Here is an 18571-nt window from a genome sequence, read left to right as displayed (position 1 = left end):
TTAGGGTTTAGGGGAGCCATGGAGGGAGCCTGCTTTGTGTACTTAACAACCCTGCAAAGCTACCACAGGCTAGGAAAACAAGGCCTAGGGGCAGCTCCCAGTGGGATTTTGAGATCCCTACCATGCTGTGAGCATCTCTTTCAAACAAGCAAGGAAGAAAAGCCTTTTCCAGATTCTTCAGACCCTCTCGTTACAGCTGTCTGAGACCAGGCTCATATATCCAGGGTAATTACAGGGCATCAATCACAGAAGCAAGTAATGGGAAGGTTGAGGGTCAGACACGCCTGTCTTGCCTCAGCAAAGCTTTTGGTGCTCAGCTGTTCCCAGCAGGTTTCTTCATCCCCAGCCTATTCAGCACAGAAAGGAACCAGCAGGAAGCAGTCAAGAGGCTGGCCACCCACTGAAAGGCTTAATGAAGAGCTGATGGACCCAGACAGGGGGAGGAGGTGGGAGCCATGTGGGAATCCCCCCCAGGGGAAGAGTCAAATCTAAAAATAAAGACCTGAGTTTGCACCTACCAGGGACAATCCAGGCTTTGAAATCAACAGGATGTAGCATTTGCACAGGCAGAATCCTGCTCATCGCTTAGAGATTGATGTATTTGCTTACTGCCCTGCATGACACTAAACTGCTGTCCAGCAAAACCAACGTGGAGTAAAGGGAGAGCCTGTAAGGTGGTTTTTGACCTTTAATCAACTCCAGCAAAATCAGGGTCCAGAGGAGAAGGGAATGCAGCCTCACAACAAAGGGGAATAACTTCTCCATTTGTGCCTCTAGGGAGGAAGGATATTAAGTCCTTTAAAGAGGAACTTTCAGAGGTACCATCTCTTCCTGGTTGTCCTTTGGCTATCATGCTTCTGACCTGCAGCGCTGCTTGTGCCCCGTGAACAGAGCATTGGCTTCTTGCTTGTGCAGGAGCAGCTCTTTGTTGTGACAGCCAGCTGTATCCTCCACGTGTCCTCCTCAAGTGAGCAGCAGCTGCAGGCAGGCCCCACCATTCAGCAGCCTCCTTTGTCCTGAAGCTGGAATGCTGTTAGCTGGCGCCACCTTCCAAAGGCCTTAAATAAAGTGGACAAATCAAATGCCAAGGTTACCCTTGAAGGATTGCAGCCACCCTCACAGTACCTGTACCTTTTCCTCTAGCAGTGGCTGTGCCAACTGCCTCACCATTCACTCAGAGCCTTCCCCTGTCTCCCCTATGTTCCTGTAACCAGTAAGTGAAGTGCAGAGCACACATCACTGTGAGAAAAGGAAGACCAATGCCCTCTCTGCCCTTTAATTTCAGTGTCTGCTCTCATCTTGTTAAAAGAGAGCCTAATCCTGCATGGATCTTTGGGAGGCAGGCAGAGGGGCAAACTGGGTTTTTGAGCTCTAAGGCTTTGACTCCTCACTCAAATTCATAGCAATTTGCCTGCCCCTGGGTGCAAGTCAGCACAGTTCTCCTGCACCACGGCGAATCTGTCTCTTCCCTGAGTGGGCTCTTGAGAGGCAGGGGATTATTGGATTAACATCTCTGATAACAGTGAGGAAAGGGGCACACATAAGGGAGATTGACTGCTGACACAAAGCTTTGAAAAACACCCAAAGATGAACTCACATAAAGCTGGAAGCTATTTCCCTTTGTTGCAGGCAAGTCCCAGTCCTTGATGTACTCAACTTCCCCCTAAGCAAGTGCTTAGTGCACTGAGATAGAGGGAACACCAGTTGTCTCTTTGGGGTGTCTTTTTGTCCACTGAGGTCCACAGAATTAAAGTAGTCATAAATGCTTACCTGAGATAGGAGGCTCCTGGCTTCCTCCTCCAGGAAGTTCTGCACCACACAGCTTTGCAGATGTCGTCGTCTCCACACTCTCCAGGCCTTTTCTATCAGCCGCTGCTCATCCTGCCAGGAAGAGGCAGTGCACAGATTAACTGCAGGCAAACTTCCTCACACCCTTCTGGTCCTACCTTGCTTCCAGTTGCTTTCCCAGATCCCTCTTGCATGACTTTGCATTGGTGAGGAACAAAGCTGACTACAAACAAAGCTCTTGCTGAACTACTGCCTCCCGCAAGTATTGTGGCTATTAAGTCCCAGTACCCTGGGGAGAGGACAATGCCCCACCAGTGCTTGCTGTATGTGCATCATCTTGTCCCATGGGTTGGACAAAGCACATCCCACACAGCTAATTCCCAGCCAGAACATGGACCTGTTTCATAGATGGCATGGGCCTGAGAAGAAGGGGAAGCCAAATGACAGCCCTCAGTAGGCTGTGGACACTGGAGGAATGTATCAGGAACACAGATGAGAATACAGATTATACTACTTGCTGTGAACTTGTTGCACAGGCTACAGACAATCTATATAAATCATCCTGTCTCAGTTTCCCATCTGTAAGATGAGGCAGAGCACAGTACGTGGCTATGCCAGTCTGCCATGCTGGCATTTCAAAGAGAAAGACAGAAAAGGTAGCCACAGGATTTCTGGTATTCACTGGTGCTTGCTAAATCCCCACGTCTCACCTCGCAGGATGTATGCGAGGCTGCTGGCAGCACAGGCTTGCCCAGTAACACCCATCACTGCCACCCTGGTAGCAGAACCACTCACCAATACTTGAGCCAACATCACCACCCTGCTGGCTTCTTTCCACTGGTGCCATCCCCTTGCCAGACAAAGCAGTCTCCTGTTGTGCTGCCACCGGCGAAGCACCACTGTGTGATGCCACCTCCTCAGATACTTCCTCCTATAGGCACAAGGGGAAAATAAGCTTCATGAGCCCAACTGCCCTACAGAGGGAGTCCTTCCCTGATGGCAGCAAGAAGAGGGAGCCTAGAGCCTTCACCTACCCAAGCCACTTTTCATCCCACTTCTCCAAGTCCACCTCTGCTTTGTTCTCCTGGATCCTTGCAAGCGTAGGAGAGGGTCCTACCACACCAGGTCTCTCTACCAGGTGAGGGAGCAGCAGCCTTTCAGATCTGTTTTGGTTCCTGTACATCACCAGCCAGCGGTGAATGGCACTGGGAAAAAGCCCAAGAGGGGCAGCAGGTGCTGAACCTTCTTCCCTGTCTCTTCTGCTTTCTAGGAAAGAAAAGAGGAATCACAGAGGAGCTAACCTCAGAGACAGAGAGGAAGAGATCAGAGCTACCATCAGCCTTTGATCCTTTGGCTCCTGAACACAGGAGCCATCCACAGTCCGTGAGCACCTCCTCCACAGAGCAATCCCAGTAATCTGGCTGGCAAACATTCCCCTCCTCACTCACACTCCCCACATGGCCTCATGAAAGAAAGAGAAGAGGGGGCATCTTCTTACTCATGGACAAAGACAGAGACATCTTCCTGCTCTTCCTAGCACCTATCAGGGTACTGCACTGCCGTGAGCACTGGGAAAAGGCTGCTGCTTTTGTCCAGTAGTTGCAGGCCTGCAAACAGAAAGAACAGAGCTGCAGCCAAGGCTAACACAATGCACACAGACAGCACACATGCAAACTAACATTAGAGATACACTTATGTTCATAACCCTGCAGGTCATTTAATGTGCTAGACCCCAGGCTGGAAACTGCACAGATGAGATCCCAGCAGGAATGACTCAGCCCTTCCAAATCAATCGACCTCTTTGTGGTTTGCTAGCTGTGAGCCCTTTGAAAGAAGCTGCAACTCTGACAGCTCGCTCTGCTCTGCAGGGATAGTGATTATCCCATCTTATCTTTGAGCAGAGAGGAAGGAGTGTTCTTGTCTCTGTGGTCAAAATGTCCCCATCCCTTATTGCTGTGCTCCAGATGGTGGCTGCAATCAGTGCCAGATTATGGTGATGAAGTTGCTTGCACAGTCTGTAAAGAATTTCAAGGCAGGGTCTAAGCAGTCACCACAGGTCAACCTCGTCACTCTATCGCAGTGCCTACTGACTCACTGAAAGAACAGGCAGTAAGAACAACTGTCTCATAGGGACCTTCATCTTTTCTTACTTGTTTTACTGTAGCCACAGATCCTAGGTGCAGAGCTTGCCGTCCTCTTGAGGCCAGTCGCCAGCGGTGACAGGCTTTGCCCTGAGAGGCTTCCTGCCACTTGTGCTTTCTCTGTCCCAGTACCCGCTGTTCAGCTCTCAAGAATTTCACCCTCCACTCAGTAAAGCTGACAGCCAGAACACGGTGCTCTCTGACCCTTCTAAAACAAGAGAGGGCTTCGTGCTGCCTCAGTCTACAAGCAGTGACATGGGCCCAGGCGACCAAGCATCTGAAAAGCAATACAAGCACAGGAAAGTGTCAGATGCCTGAAGTCATATTTCCATATCAGCACTAAACAGCCTCTAGACCAAATTCTACTTTCTCTCCCAACCCTGCAGTGTCATATGTAAGTGGTCAAAGCAAGCAAAAGAGCATTCAACAAGAAAAAGTCTGTTCCTATTACTCCTTCTGCAATCAATATTTATATATCTTTCTCCATGTTACTTATTTTTCCCAGTGCCTCAGAAGAAGAAAGAAAGAAAGGAATTAGATTGGTCTTTCATTTGAACCTGTGCCAGCAGCTGACCTTTGGGATGATGCCTGAGGAAGGCTTTTTTCTTATGGGATGAGAATAAAACAGCTAAAATCTCCTTTAGCATGGAACCCAACAGACTCCTTGAGTCTTAAATGCAGAACCTGGCACGGAAACTTGTTATCAAGATTCAGATTTTATGGTTTTATTGGCTGTCACAAACCTGCATACATGAGATGTACAACCAGAATCTGTATGGAGACAATTTTATTCCGAAAATACCAGTGTCTACAGGAGTTACTATTAACTGCACTGTAAATCTGCACCCACAATAATCTCTCTATATCTTGGAGGCTGATGCAGTCTTCCTCTGAAACCCCAGAAGCAAATCTGCTTTAAACTCCTGGCTTATCCTTTTGGTTCCTTGTTCCACTTGGACTTTCATTATGCAAATCATCCCACTGCACCATAGGGCAGAGGTGTAAATATCCTCTGCCTGGCAGAGCTTTGCTGAAGATCAAGAGAATCTATTGCAGGCTATCCTAGCATGAAAAATGCCCCCCTCAGAAGAGACAGGGCTCAGGCTGTACCATATCCAGGTGAGAAATTAGAAGCACTCTCTCATCAAAGGAGGAAGATTAATAGTGGAGACACTCTACAGGAAGGAGGGACATTAAGGACTTCTCTCAAACACAATTCCCACCAGGGTGCCACCTCACAGATTGATTTGCAGAAGAAAATGCAGTTGGGTGGGGTGAGTGCAGAGTCTCAGTATCACAGCCACTAAGGTTTTACTGGGATTTTAGTTGCTCTTTCCTCTTTCCTAAACCTGCAATTCAAAAGGCAATTTGCTAGGGCTAAACCTGCACTTCTCATGCCTTAAATTAATCCTTGGCATAAAGAATCTTATTTGTTCTTATCTTCCTGAATTACCTCAAAGAGAACCACCTCAACAATTCCTGGTCCACTGCAGCTGGACACTTCACTGTGTTTCAGGCAGAAAGTAGCCTCACACAACATAAACCACACACAAAACATGTTTCAATGAGAGAGCTACTGAACAACAGCTAAGAGAGATGTTCTTAATGATGGGCAGCAGACACCTTGCTCTTCAGATTGAATTCTTGTGTTTTGAGCATCTGCACCATAACATAAGCCTCCAAAATATACAACAGCTTCACCTAACTAACCCAAGCTCTAGTTTGAATACACTGGATTCTCTGCTATATAAACAGCTGTTCTCTCAAAAGCTTCCCTCAGTAATGCTTTAAGGGCTGGAAACAAACCTGTGTAGGAGAAGATGTTCCCAAAACAAAGCAGCATATTTCTGTTTCCTCATTTGGCAATACCATGTCTGCAGGACCAACCTCTTCTTCTCCTGACAGCTGTGCTGAGCCCATTGCTGCTGCAGCTCTCTCACAGCACGCTTCCCTGTGAGAGAACACACGAGCTTGCTGAGCTGAGCCCAGTGGTTTTCTTTTCAGCACAAAGAGCAAACACCAAATGGAACCAGACTTTTCTCTTTGAAAAGACTTTTCAATTTATAGGGTTTTTCTCTGCAATGCAGTCAGACCTTCTTTTTTTTTCCCTGTCCTTCTCCAAGCAAGGGATCACAAATCACTTCCACTCTCACCGGCAAGGCAATTTTCCATCAAAAACTGGGAGTGTCCCTTCCCTGCGTATAAGTACTTACAGTGTCAGCACTGAAAGTACAAGGAACCTCTTAAGGGACAGGATTAGGACTGTTAAGCAGCCTCAAAAGACAGACCCAGCTCCCATTGAAACAAAGCCCAACTGTTGGGTCTGAGGAGACATGTTCAGGCTTAGAATGCTGCATGAACTCCATTTAATGCCCCAGCTGCTAAAATGCACTGCTTGAACACTCCTTTGGTACTGCAGGTAAAGCAAAATCCACCCCTTTTCCAATCAGCTGCCAAAGGAGCATCTTCCCTAGCATAAAGCAGTGCAAACCAGCAGGACACATGTCCTGCTTATAACCACAGGAAGGCAGTGACACAGGCACTGACCCCTGGACTAGTATTGTCACTCCAGAGGAGTAGTGCAGAGTTACAACTGGAAATAGGACTTTCTCCATCCCAACCATTCCCACAGCATTCCTCTCTTACAGACACAAGTGCCGCTGGTTAACTCACTTTGCCAGCAGGAACGCCAACGCCACAGAGCATCAGCAGTCATCTGGCGAATGTGACACCTGAATCTCCGGTCAGCCTCCACTTTCTGGACCAGCCTCTTCTTCCAGAGGCTGAAAGCCACCTGGCAGCAATGAACTTCATGTTTTAGAGCTGCTGCTTTTCGGTTCCTATTTTCCACGGTCCAGTGGTGCCAGCTGAGAAAGGCTCTGAGAAAGACAAAGGTCAATGCATCAAATGTAGGAATAGCTCACAGATTCACAGCCTTGTAAATGAAATTTTAACCATAAAGACACATGAGGCCGTTTAGGAAATATATCTGATCTAATAACATCCTTTCCCCATTGAATGTGAGGGGAAACAATGAACAGGGCAAGCTGTTGGGAGTAAGGTGTTCTGTCCTGGCTGTGCCAAGCCTGTTGTGCTCTTCAACCGCTACATGAGTATAGAGCAAGGTCAGTTCAGTGGATAGAAAGTTACAAGGGCTTTTTATCAGCAGTGCTGGGCTTGCTCTAATTCATGAGGCATCCCATCAAACCAGAAATGACTGTTCAGATATAGTAATTTTGAAGCAGGAAAAACCACAATAATGGGCTGCAAAACCCTCCCTGAAGACAGAAGAAGATAGCTAGAGGAAGAATTTTCTTAAAAGCAAATGTAGAGCTCTCAAAACAGACAATTTTAGGCAACTCCTGGAAAGCACAATACCTACCGAGACACCTGAGTGAGCCTGCAGTGCTGCTGAGCCTTCACAAGTTGCTGAGTCCGAGCTGACCAGACAATGAAGTACCTCTGCAGGAACCACCTCTCTGCTTGGTGACAGCAACTCTTCACCTCCTTGTCAGAACTGCAGTCCTGTAATGCAGAAAAGTACAAAAAGGCCTTGAACTGCTGGTGTAATACAGTTATTCCATGCAGCTCAGCCCCTTCCCCTTGTGGCTGTGACTTCTATGATTGCCTAACTCCCCATTGCTAACATGAGTGTCTAACACACCCCTTTTAAATCCTTGACACCTGGCAGATCCCCAGCTCAGCTGGAAAATGGTAAGGAAGAGCTACCCTGAGAAATGCCTCAATCTCCCAAACCTTCTGTCTGAGAGAGAAGAACAAATACAGAACAGCAGTGAGACCTTCCATATGCTGATACTGAAACCCAAAGGCTCTTCGCTAAATTGGGCTATGCAGAAAACACCTGTACATTCACATGCACCACACCACTTTTCAGCCTCACCTCTTCCCATGTAGGACTGTTTTGAAGCTGGACGTTATTATCTGGACTCTGCAGTGCCAAAGACTGGAACTGACCTCCTGCAAACCAATTTCTTCCGCAAGACAAGAGACAGGGGAAGAGGGAAAGAAAGAAGAGGATAAAGCATCCAAAAGGACGGTGTAAGGTGACATGAGGTACTATCCAAAAGGAAAGAATTCAATCAGACCAAACAAGGGACCTCTGCTACCAGCATCCCAACTAATCTCCAACTCTAGTTAGTTAGTTCTAAGGATCTCCAACTCACCCAGATCCAGTACTCCATGGAGGAAAGGCGGCCTGCAAGCACAGCTCCCCACCCAGTTCAGCTGGCAGCTCTGCACACTGGTGTGGTTGCAGGAAAGAACTGTAATAGGGTATGTGTGTGACATCCTCAACAGTCAGAACAGAGGAGAAGCCCTGCTGGCTGCTGTCACTATAGCTGTATTCCTGCAGGTATGGAGGGAAGAACATGCTGTGAGGTAAGTGTCCTCGCAGTGGAATCACTCCGTTATTAATTATGGCCATGCCATTTACTACTCTTTTTGGCAAAGATTCAGCGAAATCCAGGATGCATCCAAAGGAACTGCAGGCTAGCAAGTACAGCTCTGGGGTGCAAACATGTAAGTGATGGGAAAGTTATTTCTATACTGAGAAAAGGAGAAATGGGCATACGTCCTTTCTCAAGTGACGAGGCTCTTTGTGCCTCACCCCTTTCACCTTGCAGCTACAAACAGCAGCAAGTGCACAGGAGAACCTCACTAGCTCAGTGCCTCCCCACATCACTAAATGTGGACTAAACAAGGAAGGCCACAGGCAGAAGTGACTTTACAATTTGATTGCCTTAAAACTCGAGGACCCCAGGCTCAGTGCTCTTCAGGCCTAAATACTAAGCACAGTTTGCTGATGACAACATCATGTTGAAGCAGAAATTCCCCCCCCCTAAAATCCTCAGACCTCCTCACCTTTTCCAGCGAGCTTTGAGAGGCCAGAGTAGCTGAAGCACTGCTGTCAAAGCCAGATGATGTTGAGAGGTCCTCAGAACACAGCACAGCAAGAGGTTCTTCATAGAGAGTCATGTGAGAGTGCTTAGGACTTTGTTCAATCGTCTTCAGTATGTGACACTTTTGGTGCCACAATTTCAGAGCTTTTTGGAGTCTACACTGCTCCAAAGCCTGAGAGAAAGAACTGAGACAGAACATACCGAGACAGCTGTGTGACTAAAAAGGGATACCAGAGAGGGACACTAGCACAGACATGATGGATGACAGATGGTACCAGAGAGTCAAATGGACACTACTAATGAAGGCAGGGTGCCAGGAACTGGCTGTTCTTCACTCACTTGGCTCTGTGATGCTCGCACAGCCTTGCTTTCCACAGCAGATAGACTCTCTGGAGCTTCACCTTTTGGCAGAAGTCATCAAGAGAGTAGCCTGTTTTCTCTGGAAACCATCTCTCTTCATCCCTCTTTGTCACAGTCTTGTCAGCTACTGAGCTTATAACTGGTCCTTAACCAGTTACAGAATGTGACAAGAGACAACATTTGTCAGAAGGTGTTCCTGAGAAATTCAACCCAGCCCAGCCTTCAAGCTGCTTCTTTTCAGCAAGGTTTAAGACTTTCTGCTACATTTACAAAGCAGAACAACAAATATCCCTGTAGCTTCACTCCACATCCAGACACATCCAGAATAACTAATCCTCTGCCCACTCTAGTTTGCTAATATCATGTATTATCTGAGCCTCTTTACTATTTGGCTGTTTTCATCTGTTTTTCACCATGCAAGAAGAGGAGGAAGGAGCCTAAGCACCTCTAACTCTTAGAATCAGCACAGGACTTCAAGCTGCTCACCATAATGCTGCCTCCATCGAAGGAGGAGGAAGTTTGCCATTGCCTGCTTATCACCTTCTCTGACCTGCAGCCTCTGAACCCACTGCTGGAAGTATTTCCTCAGTGATACTGCTCTGAGATGGGCCAGGTTGCACCTGTGAAGTGCCTTCTGCTCCACAGTCTCCTTCCATGCATAGAAGCACCTGAATACCAAGGAAAAAAACAAAAGTACATGATAAAACAAGTGTTCAAACTGCGTCTCCTCCTGAGACTGGGTTTGTTCAGGAATGACAGACAGAAGCTGTCACCTTCTGAGGTTCTATTAGTTTCTTGCATTAAAAAGCCCCTGTCATGCTGAGAGCACAGCAGCACAGTGGGTGTTCTTCGGTTTAGTCTTTCAGGAGGTCAAGACCAAAAAGCTTTGGCAGTGTACAGGAGGGCAACTCATAATGTCTCTGGCCACAGTAGTTCATTTTCATGTTTCTATCCCTACTTTTACCTTTATTAGCTCCTGAAGCAAAAGAATTTTACTTTACAGTACAATACCATGACATTGCCTGGGTTGGCTCTGACATTCCTTGGACTTTCACAGTGAAAAACATTTCACATGAAAAACAGCCTTCATCAACTTACCGGGCGACCAAGTTTCTTTGGATGCGAGTTGTCAGCGCTGAGATCTGTTCCTTTTCCAAGCATCGGGAACGCCACACCCAGAAAACGTTTCTTAGCTGCTTCTTTTCCAGCAGAGCACGGGCTTCCAAAAGCCTGGCTTCCTCTTTGCTCAGCAGCTCCTTCTGCAGGCGCCACAGTCTCAAAGCTACTATGTTGCAGGACAGGAAGAGATTGACAGGAAGAAAGATAACTTAGAAGACTTCAAACAACTTAAGTGTCACACAGCGCACATCCCCGGGCTGAACTCCGGCTGTCTGACAAAGGGCAGTTACGGGAGAGAGCTCACATTGCTGCAGCCAACAGCATCAGCAGCTCAACTGATCCAAGGAAGAAGGCAAAAGGTGCATGATACAGGGAGTGGTCCCCCCCGCACCATCACAGATACTGGCCCCGCTATTTGCAGGATCAGGCTCTGAGTCAGGTCAAAGCAACAACTAGCCACAAATCAAGAAAGATGGTGAAGCAGTGATTACCTCCAAGCTGTTCCAAGGCTATGGAATGTGTGCTTACCAGCTAGTCGTCTCATATCTCTGATTGCCTGAGCTCCCAAGCGGAACTCATCTCCTCTTTGCCTACGATGAAGCTGTGTCCACAGTTTTCCTTCCACCCTGAAAGGGTCACAAGATGCTTTAACATCCATCTGTCCAAAAAGCCACTCACAGAACAGAACCCAACTCCTTCCTTCTCCTTGGGTAGCTCTCTTTTTTGTCTGGACTTGTTCTTCTGCCTTCGGAATCAGAAGGCACAGCAAAAGGTTTTTCTTTTGACACCTCTAATGTCTTGCTAAAGACTGTAGTATTGCCTCACTCCAACCTCATTTATGCATGTACTCAATAAATAGTACAGGAGTTTTTCTGTCAGACACTCAGAAAACACAGTGCAAGGAAGCCCTGTGATAGGATTATTTAGTTCTTAAAACTAAGCTACTAATTCTTGTGGTGCTTATCTGCAGCAAGTACATCCAAGGACCTGGAAATAAGTTTGCCACCACAGGAGAAAAATTTCTCCCTGTGTTTGTAAACCGCCACTTGTCCAAGACAACAGAAAGAGAAGGCTCTCAGCTTACCTACAAGCCTGCTCAGCCGTCTTTGAGTATCCTTCTGTAAGCTGGTGCTCAGCTGAGGTTGTCATAGTTGCTAATCTTCCTACTTCAAAACCCCCCACTGATGAACTATGGGTAGAATACAGCTCAGGCTGTGGAGCTTGCTTCTTGCTCTCTTTTGCCACAGCTTCCTTCCACTGGAGGAGAAACCACATGATTAGAACAAACTGCAGGCAGTGTCAGGGTCCATGTCACTGAATTCTACATAGGGTAACCCCCTTCCTCCTCCCTATCCAAATAGGATTTCTGCCTTCTCCGACTGCACAACAGAAAACTCATGGCACCGCTCTACTGCCCCAAACCCCGTCCTCACCCTGTAGAAGCTGACAGCTAGCAGAGCTGAGGCATGCCTCTGCTGGGCCTCCTCTAGCTGCATCCTCCTCTGGCGCACAGCCCTCTGCAAAGCACCGAGGCCCTTCTGAAGCAATTGCTGTCTGTAAAGCTGCCTGGCTGCAGCACTTTTCCAGAGGACTTGTCTTCTCCAGGCTTGGAAACACCTAGCTAGCATTTGTCTGTCACGTAAGTGCTGGAAACTTAAAGAGAAAAGAGAAGTGAGCTCCAGTTAACAGAAAGTTAAACACAACCAGGAGGTGGCAATCAGAGTTCAGCCATCAAGCTGGAAAGAGGTATTTCAAATCAATCTCTCTAAAGAGTGAAAATCCATCTGCCTCACACCAGATTACAATATCGCTGTTACTAAATTGGCAGCAATCTCACACACATACACAGGTCACAGATTTGAATCCCATCTCCTGGATATAGCCAGTGCTTAATCTTCTCTAACTATGCAGTGAGCATGCTGCAATTTGCTGCACTGAGCAGTAGCATACAAGTATCATTTTTCATCATTCATCATACAAGTATCAGCAGCAACCAAGGTTGAATTTAGAAGGTAGAATTTAAAACACAGATTATTTTTTTAGAGCATATTCCACTCTAGATAATAACCCTTTGAAAAGAAATGAATGCAGACCCGGAGCCAGCCATGGCAGAATAACGCAGGTTAAGTCCTAAACCCAAACGATTCCAGAAGCATGGCTCCTTGTCTACTTCTCAGCAGTTTTCCTCTCCTGTCAACTACCAGTACACTCACACAGAAACACAAAAGGCTTTTCACCTTTGCTCATTCACCTTCAATGACCAGAAGCTGTTCTCTGAGACCTGCAAACAGACAAAAGATAAAAACTCACACGATTATTCACACTACTCTGTTGAAGAATGTTTGTTGCCACAACATCAAATCATTTTGGATGGAGACCAGAAGAGTGCTGCCTCAGGGTAGTGTATTATGCCAGATGCTTTTGACATTGCTCCACCATTGCTCTGTGAAGTATTCCAGACATGGAAAAGCATGACAAAACTGAATCTCAGGGCCACACAGCTACACACAGAGTAAAAACCAGTTTAATTCCTTCTGCACCTAGCTCTAGGGAATACAAACATGTGTTTACATTCCCAAGAACAACCAAGTTAATCTGGTCTTTAGGAAGAAGCATGTGAGACAAAGATGCATATGTTGAAATGGAGTACGACCATAAGAGAGGAGATTCCAGCCATTCAGTGCCAGAGAAAAGGGTAGGACAAGCATCCCATCACTGTTGTACCTCAACTCTGCACCTCTAGCAAGAAGCAGAAACAAGCACAAGTAGTATCTGTGAACAGGGTTGCTACTACTACACACCAAGTCCACTCTCACCTCTCTGGACACAGCTTCCTGTGTCTGGCTCCCTTCGTCACAGCACCGTGGTTCTTGGGCACTCCTCTCCACAGAACGTTCTTCAGACTGGTTGAGATTGGAATCAGCTTCCCAATTCCTCCAGCTCCTTTGCTGAGAGTATTTGTTTCTCCTTCTTTCTCTGCTCACATTCCTACAATCTACGTCAGAATAACCACCAAAGCCTTCTTCAACCTGAGTAATGGAAGGGCTGGACTGGCTGCTGCCCACCACAGCCATTCTGGCTGCTTGTGATCCAGAGTCACACACCTCTCCTGACTCTTTGCTGGACTTAACGTGAGGTTTGGAGTTGGTGACTTCTACAGATTTAGTACTAAGCTGCTGGACTGGTCTAAACTCTCCAGGAGTGACTCTCACATGCACTTCCCTTGGAGTTCCATACACAGCTACATCAACATTCATCTGAGCCTCCCCCAAATCTGTCTCCAGTGACACCTGCAGACCCTTTGGATAGATACTGGCTGGAAGGTCTCTCCTCCAAGGTACAGCACATGGGGATGCCCCATTAGATGTCTCTTCTCCTTTAAGAACCTTTTCAGGGGAATGACTTTTTGCGTGAACATAAAGACTACCAGTTTCAAGAGCTGGCTTTGCCTGGGACTGGCGTCTGAAAGGACGGGAGCAATTGCAGGAGGATTGTGCTGCTGTACCCACTAGCCCTCCAGAGCCCACCCCACAAGTGAGGGTTTCTGGCTGGATGTCACCCGAAATGTTGGTCCTCCATGTGTTTGAGTCAATGCATTCATATCTGTGCAATACAGAGACAGGGACTGCATGACTGAAGTCCCTTGTCACTGCATTAAGGCTCCAGTCTTTAGCAAATGGAGCACCCCATTTCAATCTTGCCTGAGTGGCACTGCTCTTTACTCCAGCTCGCTCTCCTGCACTCAGGATACTGGGAGCTGAATCATCAGGAGCAAAGCACAAACTGCCACTGACTGGAGAAGACCTGGGCTCCAGAGGAAGGGAGCCCCATATCCCCATCAAAGCACTTTCTCGCTTAAGCCTCTGGACTGCACAGTACAAGCTAGCAGAAATCTGTGAGGACTGCAAAAGAGTCTGAAGAGACTCCACACTAGATAGCTCAAGCTCCCCCAAGGTCAGGGCTGAACTAGAACAAGCATTCACACTTTCACTTGAGCTCCTTGAGGCAGGACACACCAGTAATTCCTGCCTAAGAAGGGAATCTACAGTACGAGATGATAAATGTGCACTGACCAGTAAAGGGTCCAGAGGATCCATACAAGAAGTAGCAGCAGGCTGAGGCTGTTGTTTTTCCACTGGATAGTCACTATTCTTGTTCCTACTTCTAAGCAGTGATGGTGAGCAGTGTGTATGGAGCAGCTGCCAGCTGCCTTTCTTTCTGATGGTGTTGTTGAGGTAAGTCAATACTCTCACTCTTTCTCCCTTCTAAACTGTAAACCTCAAGGTGTGACTGTCTCTGAGGAAGATTCACAGCTGGGAGCAGTGACAAAGCAAGATGGGGAATCCTATGTGCCACACACTTAGAGCTGTGCTGCTGCAGCCTAGGGCAGGGATTATTCTGCTTCTGGAAGCAGGAAATGGAGAACTGACTGGAGTGTCCTGCAGTGGCCAGGAAGGGCAGGAGGGATTAGTCTGTCTCAGACTGGGATCTCTCTTCCCAGCTGACAAAGGTACAGTACGCAGTTCTGCTGGCTGGCTGGGGGTTACACTGAATGCAGCAGCATCAAGCCAGTGATGAGAAATGTCTATTCAACCTGTGGTGCCCATACACAGATCAACAGTCACATTCTTCTGAATGTTGCTTTGCTCTGAAGAAAAATAAGAAGAAATACAAACAAGGAAGCATGCATATTTCTCATCACATCTAGCCTAGTTTGCCAAAGGCTTTAGGTACTTTCCTTATTAATTTCTTGTCTCCAATCCACCAGCCTTAATCCTGAAAGTATTATGGACCCTACTGTCTTCCTGTTTCTCAGCAGACAATCATGTCTAGCAGAGCAGGAATGCCTGAAGGGAACAGACACAGTATGCAACAGACAACCTGGAAAACAAAGACTTCCAGCATTACACATGCGCCTGCAGCCTCAAAAAGAACTTGTTGCTAGTAAAGCTGAATTATCTTGCTACCAAGACAAGGCAGACTGTAGCTGCTTTTCCAGAACACTTTATATCTAACCAGATCTGTGTGACATCAAACAAGAACAGGTATAAAAAGAAAATGTGTTTACAGGAGTCCCCCATGGCAGGTGGTTGGAACTAGATGATCTCAGGGTCCTTTCCAACCCTAACTATTCTATGATTCTAAGTCAGAGCAACGTGGTTCCAGCTGGAGTACAATGCTTACCCTCTTCATTGATTGGAAATCCTGCTTACATCTCTTCCATAATTGTATTTTCTCCAGGGCTGATAGGAAAGGTAGTGCCTTGACTTAAGGTTCCATTTAACTGCTTAACAAGTGTAAATTTGTTCATGTATCATGCTACAGCCCTGCAAAGCTTCAAACACAGGCCAGTTTCTTCTGTCCACATATCCAGAGAATCTGCATTGTCTCCTAACCTGGAAGAGTTACAACATAGATGGGAGACCTAATTTGCAATCTAGCCACTAAGGCAGATGATTATACATATAACACTCAAGCTGAGCACAGATTCTTAAGTTGCTGCTAACAGGTAAGTGCAATTTAAGGGGACTATGCTTTCATTCCCTCAAATTTTAAAAGCAAGCTGTCAATCACTGTCATTTGAAGCACCATTCTTTTCCACTCTCTTTTAAAAGGATGAAAATGGTATTGTGAAACACACACACACAGCTCTATCATCTTCAAAAAGCCCTAGTCAATCTGAAGAGAAAGACTGCACAGCCTATGAAATCAATGCCCATTGTCTTTTTCAAACACACTCAAATACCAGAGAGGCTCCTGTCAAAATGCACCCTGTTTCCAAACTACGTTTATCTCATTCTCTTCTAAGAAAGCATCTAAGCCTCAGTCATCCATTGCAAACAGCCCACTTGTCCTTATATGCAAACTCTTCCAGTAATCACCACAAACTGGGGAGTAAATTCAATTACTAAAGCAACAGGAGATAGTCATGCGGTGTTGCAATTATCCTTGGGAACTGCCATTACTGCCTTTCCTACATCACCAAGGGTACCATGAATGGAAAGATCCTATTATTTTTTCCAAACAAGTAGAAGTTGGCAACTACAGAGTGAACAGACAAAGCGCAGTTGCCTTCTTTAGGGTGCCTATCACTGCATGAAGTATAACCACAAAATACAGTAGACTGGTGTTTCCTAGAAGCATTCCTTGCATCCCAGAAATAGCCAACTAGCAATGCATCACAAAAGGGTATTGTAACGGATTTGAACTACAAAAAGACATGAAACCATCATGTTTATGAGTACTGTTTTGCTCCATGAACACCTGGAACCTGGCACTGGACTACTTTATACTCAAGAACCTAAACATAATCTATTTTCTTGATAATTCATGCCATTGTTTTCAGTTGTCCATTGCAGTTTGTTTGGGCAGGTACCAGGTTCTCAACACATCGCCGTGGTTACTTTAGCTGGTGTTCTTCACCTGGCTCATTCCTCATTTCAGTCTCATTGAGATCAGGAAGAGACAACATCCTTTAAAAACCACCTTTGTCTGCCTTCCCAAAATTGTCATTCAGGACTTCAGTACAACCCCTTTTAAGCAGTAATTTGTCTTACTCAAAAGGGAACAAGATCTTATGAAGTGCTTTCTTAAAACTTCTTCCAAGGCCAAAAGAGATACTCAAGCAAGCCGCAGATTTGCAGCATCCATGACCAATGGATTTCATATGAGCTTTGATGTTTCCAGCTGAAACATTTGAACACATGCTTGCTATATACACTTTGCAGCAATACAGCAACACATTAAAACCTGAAACTTACCCAATTAAGCAAACAAAAATTAAGCTGATCAAGGGACTTCTGCTGTTATAGGCAAAAGGAATAGCACAGCTCATGAACAGCAAGTCAAGCTCTTTCAGCCGGATGCTGTTTTAGCATTAGAGTAACAACGACAGACCCATTACAAACACATACATAAGCACTGCACAGATGATGCTCATTTCCCCCACCCTTACAGAGCCATTTCACACTGGAAGTTGGGACTGGCGATTGGCACAAGAACACCTTTCAGCTGCCTTAGAAAACAAGGCTTTTCCCCCACTGCCCAGCCTTACACACCAAACCATCGCATGAGCCTCTCATTGCCACTCAACAGGCACTCACACGTAAGAGGTCTTCTCTCCACCACAGAGAGGGCAATTACTGCTCCCGTACCAGCCAGGAACCAGCTGCTGCACTGGGACGCGGTGGTGGGAGCGGGATGTCCATCACCCACAGACCCCAGGCCCTGCTCAGCGTTCCCAATGGCTCCCAGCCCTCCATGGGCACACTCACACCTCTCCTCACGGCCGCTTACTCACTCCGATCGCTGGGCCTCGCCAGAGCCTCGGGGACAGGACACCCACCTCCTTGTTACCCGCACCTTTGTCCCCCCCTTCAATGCCCCAAGGCCGGCAGCGAGCTCGCTCCAGCTGGGTCGCCGTAAGCAGCTTATCGGCCGCGATTAGCAACGCCGCCGCTCACCGGGGCTGCAGATGGTGCCGGGAAAGCCGCTCCTCGAACCACGGCTCATTAAAGCCGCGTCCTGAGGGCGGCACAGGCGAGGCGGGACCCGCCTGGGAGGGACCGGTTACACACAACTCCCCCCCCCTCCTCACCACCACCGCGGGCAGCGCCTCAGGAGAGCGCGGCCTGCTAAGGCCAAGGGCCCGCGGAGGGGCCGGGCCTCACCGCCCGTGGTCCGTGTGGGGAGCTGCTCCCTGCTCACCGCCCTGAACCCCGGGCACGTCAGGAGCTGAGCATTTAAGAAACCGAAGGAAAACGCCCTGAGCAGGGCATGGCGCCTGCTGCCCGTCTGCGTGAGGAGCCCCGCGGTGAAGCCAGGCTGCTCCAGGAACCCCCCACAGGCCCGGCTGAAGCAGGTATTGAGCCAAGAGCGTGTTTGGTGTAAGCGCTGCTGAAACAAAACCCCTCCTTCACGGAAGTCAGCAGAGGGGCTTCGTTTTTATCATCACCTTTCCGATTTACTTTACCCAAAAGAGGTGCCTTTGAGCCTAACCTAACTCCTGCCTTGCTCTGCTTCCCTGAGCTCTCAGATGTGCCACAGAAGAGCACACAGCAGGTCAGCTAGGTGGGCATTTTGCACTGGAGAATGGCTGGGAAGGCCTCACTACCTGCAATGCTCTACACAAATAACTGTGCAAATAACCCAAACCCACTGCATTTAAAGCGGTTGTTTGCAATCTGGCCTTCGTGGGTCTAGGGAACAAAGAAACCGAGTGTTTTGGTGTGTTGTACAGGGATC

The 18571-nt window shown here is 47.3% G+C and overlaps 1 protein-coding gene across 1 annotated transcript; it reads right to left on the bottom strand.

The window, feature by feature from the left end:
- Nucleotides 1–670: 670 nt before the first annotated feature.
- CUNH1orf167 (chromosome unknown C1orf167 homolog) lies at nucleotides 671–17518 on the bottom strand. The gene is made up of 20 exons (XM_062603852.1): nucleotides 13144–17518; nucleotides 12565–12608; nucleotides 11761–11980; nucleotides 11412–11584; nucleotides 10856–10953; nucleotides 10307–10493; nucleotides 9695–9876; nucleotides 9188–9353; nucleotides 8811–9033; nucleotides 8114–8295; nucleotides 7831–7921; nucleotides 7312–7454; nucleotides 6603–6808; nucleotides 5736–5880; nucleotides 3939–4206; nucleotides 3287–3395; nucleotides 2823–3054; nucleotides 2584–2719; nucleotides 1771–1881; nucleotides 671–1058 (listed from the first exon to the last, which is right to left on the bottom strand). Exons 1-20 carry the CDS (start codon nucleotides 14422–14424, stop codon nucleotides 999–1001), a joined length of 4257 nt encoding a protein of 1418 aa, XP_062459836.1. The 5' UTR covers nucleotides 14425–17518; the 3' UTR covers nucleotides 671–998.
- Between the last annotated feature and the right edge of the window lie 1053 nt (nucleotides 17519–18571).

Source organism: Pezoporus occidentalis, unplaced genomic scaffold (genome assembly GCF_034315485.1).
Source record: "Pezoporus occidentalis ecotype Australia unplaced genomic scaffold, CSIRO_AGI_Poc_V1 ctg119, whole genome shotgun sequence".
Taxonomy (NCBI): Eukaryota; Metazoa; Chordata; class Aves; order Psittaciformes; family Psittacidae; genus Pezoporus; species Pezoporus occidentalis.
This window is presented reverse-complemented; position numbering and strand designations above follow the sequence as displayed.